Consider the following 13,447-nt stretch of genomic DNA (forward strand, 5'->3'; position numbering starts at 1 on the left):
AGAGCTGAAGCCTTTGGCAACAAAGGTTTGCTGCCCACAAGCAGAGGGACCCCAGTTACAGAAATCCCTTCTGAGCCTGCCTCTTCACTTATGTGTCCTCAAGACTTGATCCCCTCCCCCTGCCATCTGATTCAGTGAATGAGAAAACTGGAGGTTCTGTGGGCTCCCCAGGCCCTAAGTGGGGTGGGCAAAGTTGGAACTGGGGCTTCAGTCTAAGAGCCCAAAGCTGCTTCCGGATGCCTGGCTTGGGTCCTGGTACCCTCGGCTGGCCCACTGCCGACAAGCCCCACCCACACGGCCCCGCCCCCGGCTAAGCCTGTTCCTGGTGGTCCCAGTCCCCCTGCCTGGGCTGGATTCCCCCCTCCACCCAGCAGAGGTGTGTGGAGAGGCTCCTGAAGTCCTCAGAATTCCTAGGTGATTCCCTGGGAATGCCTCAGGGCTAGGGTCCCCCCTTCTGCTAAAGTCCCAGTGTTCAGAGGAGGAATGGCCGCGGTTCTGGCCCTGAGCCGGACACCCACCCGGGAGGGCCGGCTCCCAGCACTCCCAGAGCGGCCCTGTGAGCTCCACCTCCTCCTCTGGCCAGGGGACCAACTGGAGTTGGGGCCAAAGGGCTCCAGGACGTCATCCCAGACACCATCCTCCTTTGGGCGCTCAAGGTACTCTATTCAGGGTGAGCTGTGATCTCTGTGTCTGAAATGGCACAGAGGCCACGACAGGATTCGGCCGGGGGAAGACTGCAGGCTGACCAGAGACCCTCCTGGGGGGACAGTGAGGGGGCAGACTCCAAGGGGGCCACTCCAGGTCCCTAATCACAGGCAAATGGTGGATGGGCTGTTCGTCTCCAGAGCGCTGGCCATGAGAAGGGAATGGGCTCCTTTCCTGGCCTCCTGGGACCCCAGGGCAATGAAGGGACTGAGGCTGGGAGGCTCAGGGATCAGTAAGGGTTAGGCCGGGACTTGGGCTGGGGCAAGTCGCCCCAGGGGCCCTAGTAGGCCTGGCCAGTTTCCACAGGCAGGAGTCCCAGCACAGCCGAATGCTCCCCAAGCTTCATGCGACGCTGCGTGGAGAGGCTCACGTTTTTGGCCAGGTAATCAACAGCAGCTGGAAAAAAAAAAAAAAGATAAACTCCTAGAAATTGAGGTTCTTTTTGCCTATTATTCAATCTGCCCCACATCCGTTCACCCATCCATCCATCCATCCATCCATATATCCATCTATCCATCCATTTATTCCTTCATTAATTTATCCATCCATCCTTCTGTCCATCTATCCATCTCTTCTTCCATCCATCCATCCATCCATCCAATCATATATTTATCCATCTATGCATTGTCCATTTATCCATTCCTCAGTTTGTCCATCCACTCCTTGCCTCTCCATATGTTCATCTACACATCCACCCATCCACCCATCCATCCATCCATCCATCCATTTCTTCATGAAGCTCTTTCTCTCACTTCCTCTCCAATCATTCAGCACATATTTGCTTAACACATTATTTACCCAGCTCTTTCGTGGATTCTGTAGGGAAGTACAGAGGGTATCACATTGTTTAGAGAAGAATTAGTTCCTCTTTCCACCTATCCCCGCTCTGGGGGACATCCAGTGAGTCCCATGGCATCCAGGTAGCAATGAGGACAAGGTCCTTCTGCCTTTTTTGGACCCTAAGCCCAGCTCACGGATGAGGCAAAGCAAGACCTCGTACTCAAAAATCAAAGGAGATTTTTCCGGGGAGCTGAGGGGTCCACGCAGAAGGAGGAGCTAGAAGCCTGTAATGTAGGGAGTTGAGACGTTCAGCCTTGTCACTTCCGGTCACCCAGAGGAGAAGAATGAGAGTTTGAGGGTGTGTACTTGCGTGTGGTGAACCGTGGAAACGAGAATCTCCGGGATGTAGTAATGGGCACGAACAACACTAGTACATGTACGTGTGCACCGATGTGGGTGAGTGGTGTGCACCTACATGTGTAGAAAAACAGTGGGAACACCTGTGCATGTACAGGTAACTGCACAGGTGAGCTCTACCTAAGCCAGGTCCATGTGTCCGGGTGAGTGCGTATGTGTGTGCAGGTATGTCTACGTGTGTTCTGTCCTCACTGTCCTAATTGTGCCTGCCTGGGGCTGCAGCAGAAATCATCCCTGACCAAATGACGACTGGCATGTGACCAAGGCCTCTTGAAAGGCACAGAGATGCCACCTCCCAAACCAGAATCTGTGGCTGTGATCAATCCTACCCCCTGGACCCCTCGGATCCAGAGGCGAGAGGAAGATGGAGAGGGGACTATGGTAGGAATCACGAGGCCTGGCCCAACACCCTCTCTGTCACTTGCTCACTGAGGGGCCCTGTAACACTCTACATGTCTCCTCAAAGTTGGGGGCTCCTGCCTGGGATGGGTGGGTAGAGCCAGGAGGTGATGGGCATGGCTGGAGTGCAACTGGGGAGGTGAGATGGGCTGTATCAATAATTGAGCTCCAGTGGGACTTCCCTGGCAGTCCAGTGGTTAAGACTCCACGCTTCCACTGCAGGGGGCTCAGGTTCAATCCCTGGCTGGGGAACTAAGACCCCGCATGCCACCCGGCATGGCCAAAAAAAAAAAAAAAAAATTCTAAAAAATAATTTGAGCTCCAGGAGGCTGTATTGCCTAGGGGCTCAAATGACCTAGACGCAAACTCCGCTCCTGTCAACTCTCAGCGTGTGATTTGGGGCATACCAACTCACCTGTCCAAGCCTCAGGTTCCTTGGGAGATAATAATAGCACCTAGGCTGAAGGGTAACTGGGATTAAATGAGAAAATGTATATAAAGTGGTTAGCTAGCACTGTGCCCGGCACACAGTGAGTTGGATAGATGTGGGCTCCCGGGATTGGGGCTTAGTAAGCGGACATGCCCTTTGATGGTGCAAGAAGGAAAGGAACAGTGAATGGGGCAATTCAGAGGCCCAGTTACCTCCTGCTCACGTGGCTTTGGGCAAATCACTTTGCCTCTCCAGCCCTGTTTCCTTGACTGTAAAATGGGGAGAACAAATTCCAGACTCCTCAAGGGCTGTTACGAGAATCAAATGAGATAATGGGCTTTAAGATGCCAGGCACGGAGTGCTCAGGGCATGGCCTCCTAGATTCCTAAAGGATGTGCAAGAGCCCTGGGGTCTTTCTGGAGTGTGTGGACCCTGTGCCCCTCAGCTTCCCAGGCTCTAGGGACTGAATTGGGCCCCTTGGGTGCCGCCTCTGAGGTCATTCAGCCTCCAGGCTCCCAGCAGGTAGGACAGAGTGGTGGCGGCCTGCCTTGGATGTAGCCCTTGCTCTGGGTGAGGGTGGGAAAATCTCCCATCTCTGGCCTCAGGGGGACCTGGCAGCTGTGGTCACACCATCTCAGCTACTTGGAGCCAGTTCCATCTGGGCTCCAGGTCCTGCCCACGAGAAGGCCTCACTGTCAGGGTGATAATAGGAAGGGGAAGAGGGGAAGCTAACGGTTCCCCAGAGCTGGCTCTCTGCCAGTCCTGTTTTAAGCACTTCATGTGCATCATCTCATTTAAACTTCTCGCAGCAACTCTGTGAGGTTGGTATTATTATTATCATCCCCATTTTGCATATGACAAAACTGAGGCCCTGCCCTGAGAGGCTGCATAACTTGAAAGATCCCAGGGCTCCTAAATTATGGAATCATAATTCAAATGCAGGCAGTCTGATGCCAGCTGCTACTCAGCCCCGACCAACCCCACCCAGCAGCCTCCTATAGCATCACCCTTGTTCGTGTACAGCACTTCAGAGTGTACGGAACACTCTATACCCCAAAGCCTGCAATGGCCCCATTTTCTACTTCAGGAAACGGAAGTGACTCGTCTAAGGGCACAGCTCTTCCTGCAGGTGGGGCAGAAAGGCCTGGCTTTGAATAACAATGATGGATGGCAACCACTAGGTACTAGGCGGACAAAATCTCATCTGATTCTTTCAACAGTCCCATGCTTTAGATACGGTTGTTCCCATTTTACAAACATGGAAACCAAGGCTCAGAAAGATGGCTGGCCCAGAGGCACGCGCACGGCAGTGAGCTGGAGGAGCCTGAATTTGTCCTGCTTGTGCCTCTGGGCACTCTGTCTCTTCCTCTTTAGCCTCTCCCTGTCACCAGCCACAGCCCTGCGCACAGTAGGTGCTTGTTGTCAAGATGAGCGAGGAAACACCAAGCCAAAATTTACCTACGACCCAGCCTACTTCAAGGGCACCCGTCATCCCGCAGAGTCTGCCTCTCCCTGGGGTCAGGCCGGGGTCCAGCGAGGGGCAGGGCTGTGACATTTCTCATTATGGCGTCTGTCAATGGCCCTTCCTGTCCTCCTGTCTCTCTGCGCCTCCCCTCTTTTGCCTCGCGCCTGAGCCTGGGCTCTAAATGTCTCAAATTAGATTAATCGGGAGTTGGCAGGAGAGGTGGCAGCGATGCCAACCAGTAAACAGATCTCAGCCGTCAGCGTCTCGTCAGCCCACGGCCCCAGAGGAGGACCCTTCTAGACACAAATTCTTATTAGACTTGTCAGATCTATTAAAATTCTTTTCACACTTCTGCGTTCTATCAGCCCCATCATTAGTACGGCCCTGGCCTCTGGGAACACCAGGGCCGTATTAATCTGCCATGTGCCCCGTCCCTGCCCCCCTGCCCCCACCCACTTTAGGGACGGGGAGAGACGGATGGATGGACGATGGCAGGGAGCAGGAAGGGAAGGTGTGAAGGTGTCCCTGGGAAGATGAGAGGCCCGGGAAGAGGAGGTGGACTCTGCTGCTTAAGAGTTTGGCCCACGTGACTCCAGGCACACCTGAAAGTGATGCTTTCCGTGGCTAAAGGTATGGCCGTGTGCACGTCGATACGTACCACCGGGTGATCTCAAGCAGCCAATCTCTCTGGGATCCCATTTCCTCATCTGCCCAATGGGAATAATCCTGCACCCTGCACAGGGTGGCCGTCAGGATGGAATGCCAGACCCATAGTAGATGCTCAAGAAACCATCATTTCTCCTTTCTTTATACACATACATCTTGAATAGTTCTCCCTTGAAGCTATGTATAGACACACATTAGTGAATACCCACAGAGAAATAAATCTCTGTCCATGCACAGGTGCATGTGAAGCTGTGCACATGAACCCACACCCAGGTGGGTCAAGGTGTGCATCGTTACTCAGGATCTTATACAGGTTTGTGGTTTGGCCCAAAGAGAACTAGGTTTGAAGCTAGGCGACCTGGAGTCCATCACTAACTTTCTGTGTGACCTTGGGGAAAGTTCCTAGTCTCTCTGAGCCATAGCTTTTGCATCTGTAACCTGAGAGCAAATAACCTGGGATTTTTGAGGATTACACGAAATGAGGAACATGCATTTCGCCCAGTGCCCAGTGGGCTAACCTCATGCATGGGACGGATGTGAGAAGATGACAGGTGGCCCTGGGCATACACAGCACGGCTTGGAACATGAGGCTCTCGCACATGAGCTGTGGGAGCCCAGTCATAGGTGGGTTTGGCCACCCATGAACATGGGGCAGTGGTCAGTGGGAAAACCGTGTGTCCCTGGGCTGTCCCAGGATGTCAAAGGTGAGGGGGATGGTACCAGGGGAAAACATCAAGACGATGGAGTCTAATCCCTGGGCCCCCATTTCACAGATGGCAAAACTGAGGCTCAGAGAGGCAGGTGACTTGCCCACACCGTCGTGGTGGAGCGGCAGACTCTCCCTCAGGCCCCTCCCAGCCTGCCCCTGGAGCCTCTGTGGGGTGGGTGGAGGGGTATGGGGTCTGAGTTGGGAGGGCAGGAGAAGGTGGCCCAGGAGGTGCTCTGAGAGACCCTGGAGGAGCCAGGGGAGCAAGGGTGGAGCTAGAGGGGGAGTGAGTGGGAGGAGGGGGAGCCAGAGGGAGGAGGGAGGAGGGAGGATGGGGGGGTGAGTGGGAGGGTGAGTGGGGACAGGGGAGGAAATCACTGGCCAGCTTTTCCCCAGCAAAGGGGAACAAAACTCCTTTCTCGCCTCCTGGGCCCTTTTCCTTTTGATCCCCCCTCCTTCGCGGCCCCCGTGCTGACTTTGGGGTTAATTTTATTTCCGAGTTGGGCAGGCGCCCCTGGAGTGGGGCACAGGGCTCCGGGTGTGACTAACGCCTGCCCCAGGCCAGGGCTGCCGCCGCCGCCACTGGAGCTGCTCTAAACTCTTTATCAAGAGCATGTGTGTCCCGCTCCGTGCCCGGGAACACGGGCTGGGGCAGGGGGTCACCCTGGCCCCTCTGGAAACACTCCTGTGCACATGTAGGCACCCTGCTCTCAGATATACACGCACACGTGTGTTCTATGACCCCATGCACACACATTCACACACAGTTATACACACAGACAGCATCATGTGTTCACACCCAGATGCACAACTGGACACCAGTACACACAGCCACACCTATGCACACACTCAAGCAGACCCACAGCCGTATGTACTCTGCACACACACACACTCCCCAATACACACACTTACACACTCCAGCGTATGTACATGCTGAACACACATGTACATACTGCAACACATATTCGTACACTTACACACACCCCTACACACATGCACACATATTTGTTATACATTCCACATAGCGACGTAGGTCAAACACAGGCACCTACATAGACACTGAGCCACAGGTACACACTTCAACACACGTGCATATGGGTTGTAGCCACATATACTCACATGACCAAACGTGTGCAGGAGTGTTAACATGCAAACCCACATGCAACCACGTGCACACGATATGCTCATTTATACTCACACGCGTGTGTCATATACACATATACCCACATGTGCCACTCACACATTCACATATATACATATAAACATACTCACCTATACGCAAGATGTGTGCACTTACACATGCATGCCGAAACACACACACACACACACACACACACACACACAAACTGTAAGGTATCCATGACGCATGTATTCGTACTCGCCCAGATACACGTATGTGAACACGCACATATACAGGGAAGGGGCTGCGAACACGGCTGGGAGGCGGAGGCCGGCACAGCTGGCCCTCATTTAGCCGTGGAGGCCAAGGCTGCGTGAGGATGGGTGGGTGGGTGTGGGCTTAGGAAGCAGAGGTCAGTGGGGCTGGGTCAGGGCTACACTGAGGGCAGAGAAGCACAGAAAAGCCCTGGGGCTGGAAGGTCACACCCTCTTGTCACATGCCCTTCTGATTGGTTTGACACCAGCAGGTGATGCCTTTGTCGGGGGCGGGGCAAGAGGGGCAGCCTGTGACCTTGGCTCCCCGGGCTGTTTTGACTGGCCCTGTTGCTGCCCCGTCCGTCTGTCCGTCCATCCCCGTCCAGCTGGAGGCTGTGGCCCAGCCCGCCTTTTGCAGCCTTTGGTCTGAGGGTCTGCCGTCTCTCACCCCAGGCCAGGTGCCAAGGGTGTGGCAGCTGGGATGGGCGCCTGAGACCAGCTCACGGTTTGGGGAAACCAAGGCTGAGGATGGGCGCAGGGGAGATACTGCCTTGCCCTATAGCGGAGGTGGGGCGGGGAGAAAGGGGCAGGATCTCTCACGCGGCAGTTGTCTGACACCAGCACACGCGGCTCTCCGGAGCACTTGAAATGTGCCTGGGGCAACCGGGGAACTGAATGTTACCTTCTGATTTCATTTTATCCAACTTAAATTTAAAAACTGAAATTCGCTTTAATTTAGTGGTTGGGAAACTTTTCAGTATATTTGGAACAACTTGGGTGTGTAAATCTACTTCCTCAGTTGTAAATTTGATGCAACTTAAATGCAGATCAAGTATTTCCAATGAAAACAGCATCTGAATGAAAATAGGCTGGATTTCAAAGACAGTGTACGAAAAAAAGAGTGTAAAAAAAACCTTATTACAAATTTTGTACGGATTACACATCGAGATGATCACCTCTTGGATATACTGGGTTACATAAAAAATGTTAGTAAAAATCATTCCACTTGTAAAACGTGGCTACTAGGGAATTTTAATGACACTGGTAGTTCGTATTAGTTCCTATGGGGCAGCGCGGCTCTAAGACAGTAGTAGCGTCTCAGCATCATCTTAGGACAGCCGTTCCGCCTTCTTGGAGCTCCATTTCCTCACCTATGAAATGGGCACCAGCACCCCAGCACCACCTTGCTGTTCTCTACACGTAAGTGGGAGGTCCTTGGAGGTGGGCGGGGCAGGGAGAGGGAGGGGGACGCCCAGGGCGCCAGGCACTCACTCTGGCCATACTGGCCGTACTGGTAGCCAGCCACGGGGTCCACGCTGTAGCCGGGGGTGCTGTAGGTGGGCGGGCAGTAGGACTGGGAGGTGGGCAGGCTGTCTCCCGGCTTGATGGAGTCGGCCCGCTGGCTGCAGCTGGCCGAGATGGAGGTGGCAGAGTCCAGGCCGCCGTGCAGCGGAGAGATGGAGAAGTCGGCCTGGGGCTGCGGTGGCACTGCGCTGGGGTTGCTCAGAATGCTCATCACCTGCGGGGGAGAGACCGTCAGTGCTGGCGCCATGGCAGGCGGGCGGGGCTCGGAGGAAGGACCTGGCAGACGCGAGGGTGAGCAGGGGAGATGCCAGGCTGGCCTTGGACAGGCCTTTGCTGGAGTTGCTCCCTTGAGGCCCCTGCAGCCTTGAGATCCTCCATTTACGTGGCTTGCTTGCCTTTGTGGGCAAGACGGTTAGCAGTTTGTCTGGTCAAGTCCTGGCCCATGGAGCCTCCCTCCACTGAGAGCTTTTGGGGGCAGAGGGCAGGCATAGTTCCCCTCTCTATTCCTAGGCCTGGCTCTGAGGGGCACCTTATTTCTGTCTGCTGAATGAATGAATGCATACATGCATAAACAAATGACTGACTGAATGAATGAATGAACCAGCTAATTATGCCTCTCCCATCAGACTGGGATGCCCCCATCTTCCAACACAAAGGTTAAAGACTCTGGATCTGTCCAGCTTTACTCCCCCATCCTGTGCTACTATGCTCTTGACTTTGAGCTTCTGCCCCTACGTGGCCAGTGCTTTCAAATAGCATTGATTCTGGCAGCTCCTGGATGTCTGTGACCATCACCCCCTTCCTGCTTGGCCTGGTTTAGCAAACAGGAACTCACCATCAGTGCTGGCAACCCCAGCTGACAGGGTGAGGCTTGTCTCTAGAAACTCAGCTTAAAAACCTGGTGTGTTCACTTATTCATTCAACAAACATGCATTGATGATGACTATGGCTCTAGGCCTCAGGCCGGGCCCTGGGACTTCAGAGGACGAAGAGCCATGGTCCTTGACCTTGACCGGAGGAGTCTCTGGGTCTGGTGAGGGTGGCAACTAGCAACAGATCATCAGAATATGGAGTGATGAGGGGCATGGTAGAGGCAGCAGAGGGGGCTGTGGGAGCCCAGAGGAGGGCGCCCAGGCATCCCGGTGGCCCAGCTACTGGAGATAGAGTGGGAAAGGTGGTGAAGGCAGCAGGTGCGGGCGGGGGGAGGTGCAGGTGGGGTGTCCTGGTCAATCCAGGAGAGATGACGGGGAGGGGGATAAAGAGGCAGCCCTTGTGGACCTGACCTGCAGGGCCCAGGATCCTGATGGCCTCCTGGTAATGCCACCCTTTATGGGGAGGGAGGCCCCAGGGCCGGGGTGGTCAGTCTGGCTGATAATCTGCTCAGCACGGAGCTGAAGGGCCATGCTGCAATCCATGCTGGGCACACGGTGTGCTCTCTGACGTCCCCACGCACCCCCCTGGGGAGAAAGCAGGCTTCGGGCATTGGAGCAATGATCTTTTTGCCAACTAGACACCTTGTGAAAATTTTCACCTGCCCATTTTTGACCCATCCCTGCCACAGGCATGAGGCATGGGCGGGGTGGAGGGCATGGATGTGGAATCCTCAGGCCAGGGGCAGACACTGAGCTCCTCCACTTACTGGCTGTGCAGCCGCCAGGGGTCCCTTAACCCCTGTGACCGCCCCCATCCTTAGAGTGTGGCTGGGAGGTTGAGACAGGCTCTGTGTGTGGAAAGTGCTCAGGTATCAGCAGCCCCAGATCCTCTAATGCTCCTCTTCCCCTTCTCCTTACCTTTCCCTCCTCTTAGCAACAGACTCGTGTGACTCTCCCGGTGCAGAGCCCTGCAGAGAGGTGTGAGGTGGAGCCATAAGGCCCATTTCTCGGATGGAGAAACTGAGGCCTGCGAAGGGCTGTGGCTTCCCCAGATCTCACAGCAGGTCTGCCAGGGAGCAGTCCAGGCCTGGCCCCACTCCCCCGATAATGGCAAGTCTGACTCTCCAAGATGGGTTTTAACCACGGTAGGGGTTCTCACCCCAGATGTTTGTTCCCTGGCAGCTGTTGATGGGGGTGTGCAGTGGGGTCCCTCACCCCTGGGGGGCCTGGTTCCTCCGGAATGCCATGAGCACAGCCTCCCCCTGACTCTTCGCACAATGTACCCAGAACGTTCCCCTCAGCCCTGGGGGTCACCCCCCTCTGTCCTTTCTTTCTCACCCTCTCCCAGAGCCAAAGTCAAGGGCACCAGGCCCACTGGGGCTGGACTTTGTCTCCACCGCAGCTGGGGGGGTTTAGCTGGGACTTCATGGGGTGTCAACCCAGTGAGATGGCAAAGACACACGGGGATGGGTCTGGGAGAAGGAGACACCTGGACTAGTTTGGGTGTCTTTAGGGAGCTGAGTTCTCCCAAACTCACTCTTTGTTGAACATACTTCCGAGGCCTCTCTCATGGCAGGGTCCACCCAGGGGTGCTGGTGAGAGGGGCCCGGTGAAGGGGGTGGTGTGTGAGGACGTCTGACACCGCTGAGCTGGGTTTGTTGCTCTCGGAGTGTTGAGATGGGGTCCTGGGTCTGAGGAATTTGCTGGTGTGTGTGTTTGGTGGGCCTGGCGGGGGGTGGGCGCCGTACTCAGGAATCTCACACTGCCCTGGGGTTAAGAGACCCGATTCTCTTCCAGGTTGCCTGTCAGGTTCCCACCTTCCATCTAAATTAAGAAAATCACCATCATCTCATTCCCTACCCCATATCAACACTAACCCTGCTCTTCCCTTCAAGGAGGCCTGGGCCCCAGGAATAAACTTAGAGGTTTGGGGAAAACACACAGGCCCCCATTTCTTTTCCTTCAAAACGACAAGTGTGGGGCTGGGAGACTCTTGTGAGGGTTTGTCAGCTCTGGTGAGACCCCAGTTTAATCCTTACCTCCTGCACAGCACCCAGATGCCACCCCCAGAAAGGATGGGATGGAGGGGACAAAGCGGTTGTGGTTAGGGAGAGGAGGTGGGTGCTTTGGGGGATGGGCTGGGAGCTGTGCATAGACCCAGCACTCATCCTGCAAGGCAGAGCCCTGTAGACAACCACCACCAAATCTGACGACATGGCTTGAATTATCTGTGGCTCCTCGTACCTCCCAGATAAACAGGGCAAAGTCTTCTTGTGACTGGACCTCTACCTGCCTGTCCCAACTCCTCCCACCCATTCCTACCTTGCACTTTATGGCCCAGCTATCCCAAACCATATAGTGTTTCCTGAAGACATCCTTCATTCATTCACTTATTCATTGATCAAACGTTTCACAGACTGCTACTATGTGCCAGGCTAGAGATAGGGCTGGACTGCGAGCTCTTCGAGGGCAGGATGGAACTGTGTTTCATCCATCATTGCAGCCTCAGTGCCTACATTGTACCTGCTACATACTATGAGCTCAGAAAATCCCATTGAATTCATGCATATTCACTTAGCAAATACTTATTGAGCACCTAATATGTGCCAGACACTAAGCCAGGCGCTGAGATGCAGTAATGAACAGCAGCAGCTCCACGACCTCCTGGAGCTGCCAGTCGAGTGAAGGAGGCTGACAACAAATAAATGAACAAATAATATAATTTATGATACTGATAAACGCTCTGGAAGAAAAATAGAGTATGTGGAGTAGTCAGGCAAGACCTCCCCAGAGAGGTGAGATTCAGCAAGACCAAAAAGAACCAGCCAAGGGAAGACAGAGCAGAGAGTTTTCCAGGCAGAAGAGTCAGCAAGTGCAAAGGCCCTGAGGTTGGAACACCTCAGGTTTGAGACATAGCAAGAAGGTCAACGAGAAGACTGAAGATCCTCGGAGCTGCAAGCCTTCCTGGAATGCTTTGTCAGCAGGAGCTCATGTGGTGCCCAGTGGCTTGGACCCTGGGTCATTAAGAGACAGCTCAGAATCAGCTCAGGCCCAGGGAGCTCTCCTTGTAATGGGACTTGTTCAATGGGGTTTGCCCTGGGACATCAAATCAAATCCACGTCTGGGGTAGGTGTGAATGGGGGATGTGCAGCATGTGCCCGCTCTCTTCCAGAGTGCCTGGAGGCCTGGGGATCAAAGGGTTTCCCTTGCATCCAACCTCTGTCTCAAGGCATGACCACTTCCAAGCTGATGGGATTGGACCCATCGAAAGAGCGGTGGGAGCTTCCCTGGTGGCGCAGTGGTTGAGAGTCCGCCTGCCAATGCAGCGGACACGGGTTCATGTCCCGGTCCGGGAAGATCCCACATGCCGCGGAGCGGCTGGGCCCGTGAGCCATGGCCGCCGAGCCTGCGCGTCCGGAGCCTGTGCTCCGCAACGGGAGAGGCCACAACAGTGAGAGGCCCGCGTACCGCAAAAAGTAAATAAATAAATAAAGAGAGGTGAGAGAGGGGAGCACTGAATGACTTCTCCAGCAAATAGGCTATTACCCCCATTCTGCAGATAGGGAAATCGAAGCACAGGAACGTGAAAAGGAGTGCCTGAGATCACACCGCCAGTAAGTGGCAGAGCTGGGATTTGAACCCGTGTCTCCCTGACCCCTAGCTGTGTTCCTTCCCCACAGCAAGCTGTGTTGGAGAGCACGAGAGAGAGAGAGGCCCTCGGCAACCGCACTGCACAGAGCCCCGCAGGCCTACGTGGCCCTCGCCGGCCTGTGGCTGGCCCATGGGCCCCCGGGAGTCCCTCTTTGCCCGCGGAAGCAGGAAGCGTTTGCCCAGAGTTAGGGGCCCAGCTGAGGTCTGGGGCCTGCAAACTTTTGAACTTGAGGAAGTCCTGGTCTGATGCGGTAATCCACCCCCCTCAAGTATGCTAAGGCCTCTCCCCCGGTGGGTTTTACTTTTTTCCCCCCGGTGACCTTGCTTTCACTAATGTATCACTTCTTGGTACGTTACCGTTACTAACTCAAAATCAATACCGACCTCCACATCTGTAAGGTTTTATCTGAAGGCAAATCTCTGGGCTGTCTGTCAGGCTGAGTGACAGCCATCCCTTCCTCTCCCCCTCTACCCGCATGCCCCCCCCAAGCCCCTTCCTCTCCCTCTGCTCTAAATCAGTCCCAGCCTCCACCAGACTAAATCAATAAGGGGCCGGTCTCACCCCGCCACCTTCTGCCGCCGGGGAGAGGCTTCTAGGTTTTGGGGGGTGGGGGCTGCGGGAGCCAAGCACCAGCCCCCCTCCCACATCCTCTGCTCACCGCCCCCTCCCCCGGGAC

At 54.9% G+C, this 13,447-nt stretch overlaps 1 protein-coding gene across 2 annotated transcripts in view; it reads right to left on the reverse strand.

Moving 5' to 3' along the window:
- Positions 1-327: 327 nt before the first annotated feature.
- Positions 328-13,447, reverse strand: part of PAX7 (paired box 7) — a 99,778-nt gene continuing 86,658 nt past the window's right edge. For both annotated transcript variants that reach the window (XM_060142790.1, XM_060142789.1), the window contains exons 8-9: positions 8,215-8,461; positions 328-1,101 (exon numbers count right to left, since the gene is read on the reverse strand). In XM_060142790.1, the coding sequence (XP_059998773.1) occupies positions 986-1,101; positions 8,215-8,461 (363 nt within the window). In that variant the 3' untranslated portion in view covers positions 328-985. The remainder of the gene's footprint in view (positions 1,102-8,214; positions 8,462-13,447) is intronic.

This window comes from Lagenorhynchus albirostris, chromosome 2, assembly GCF_949774975.1.
Source record: "Lagenorhynchus albirostris chromosome 2, mLagAlb1.1, whole genome shotgun sequence".
Lineage (NCBI taxonomy): Eukaryota > Metazoa > Chordata > Mammalia > Artiodactyla > Delphinidae > Lagenorhynchus > Lagenorhynchus albirostris.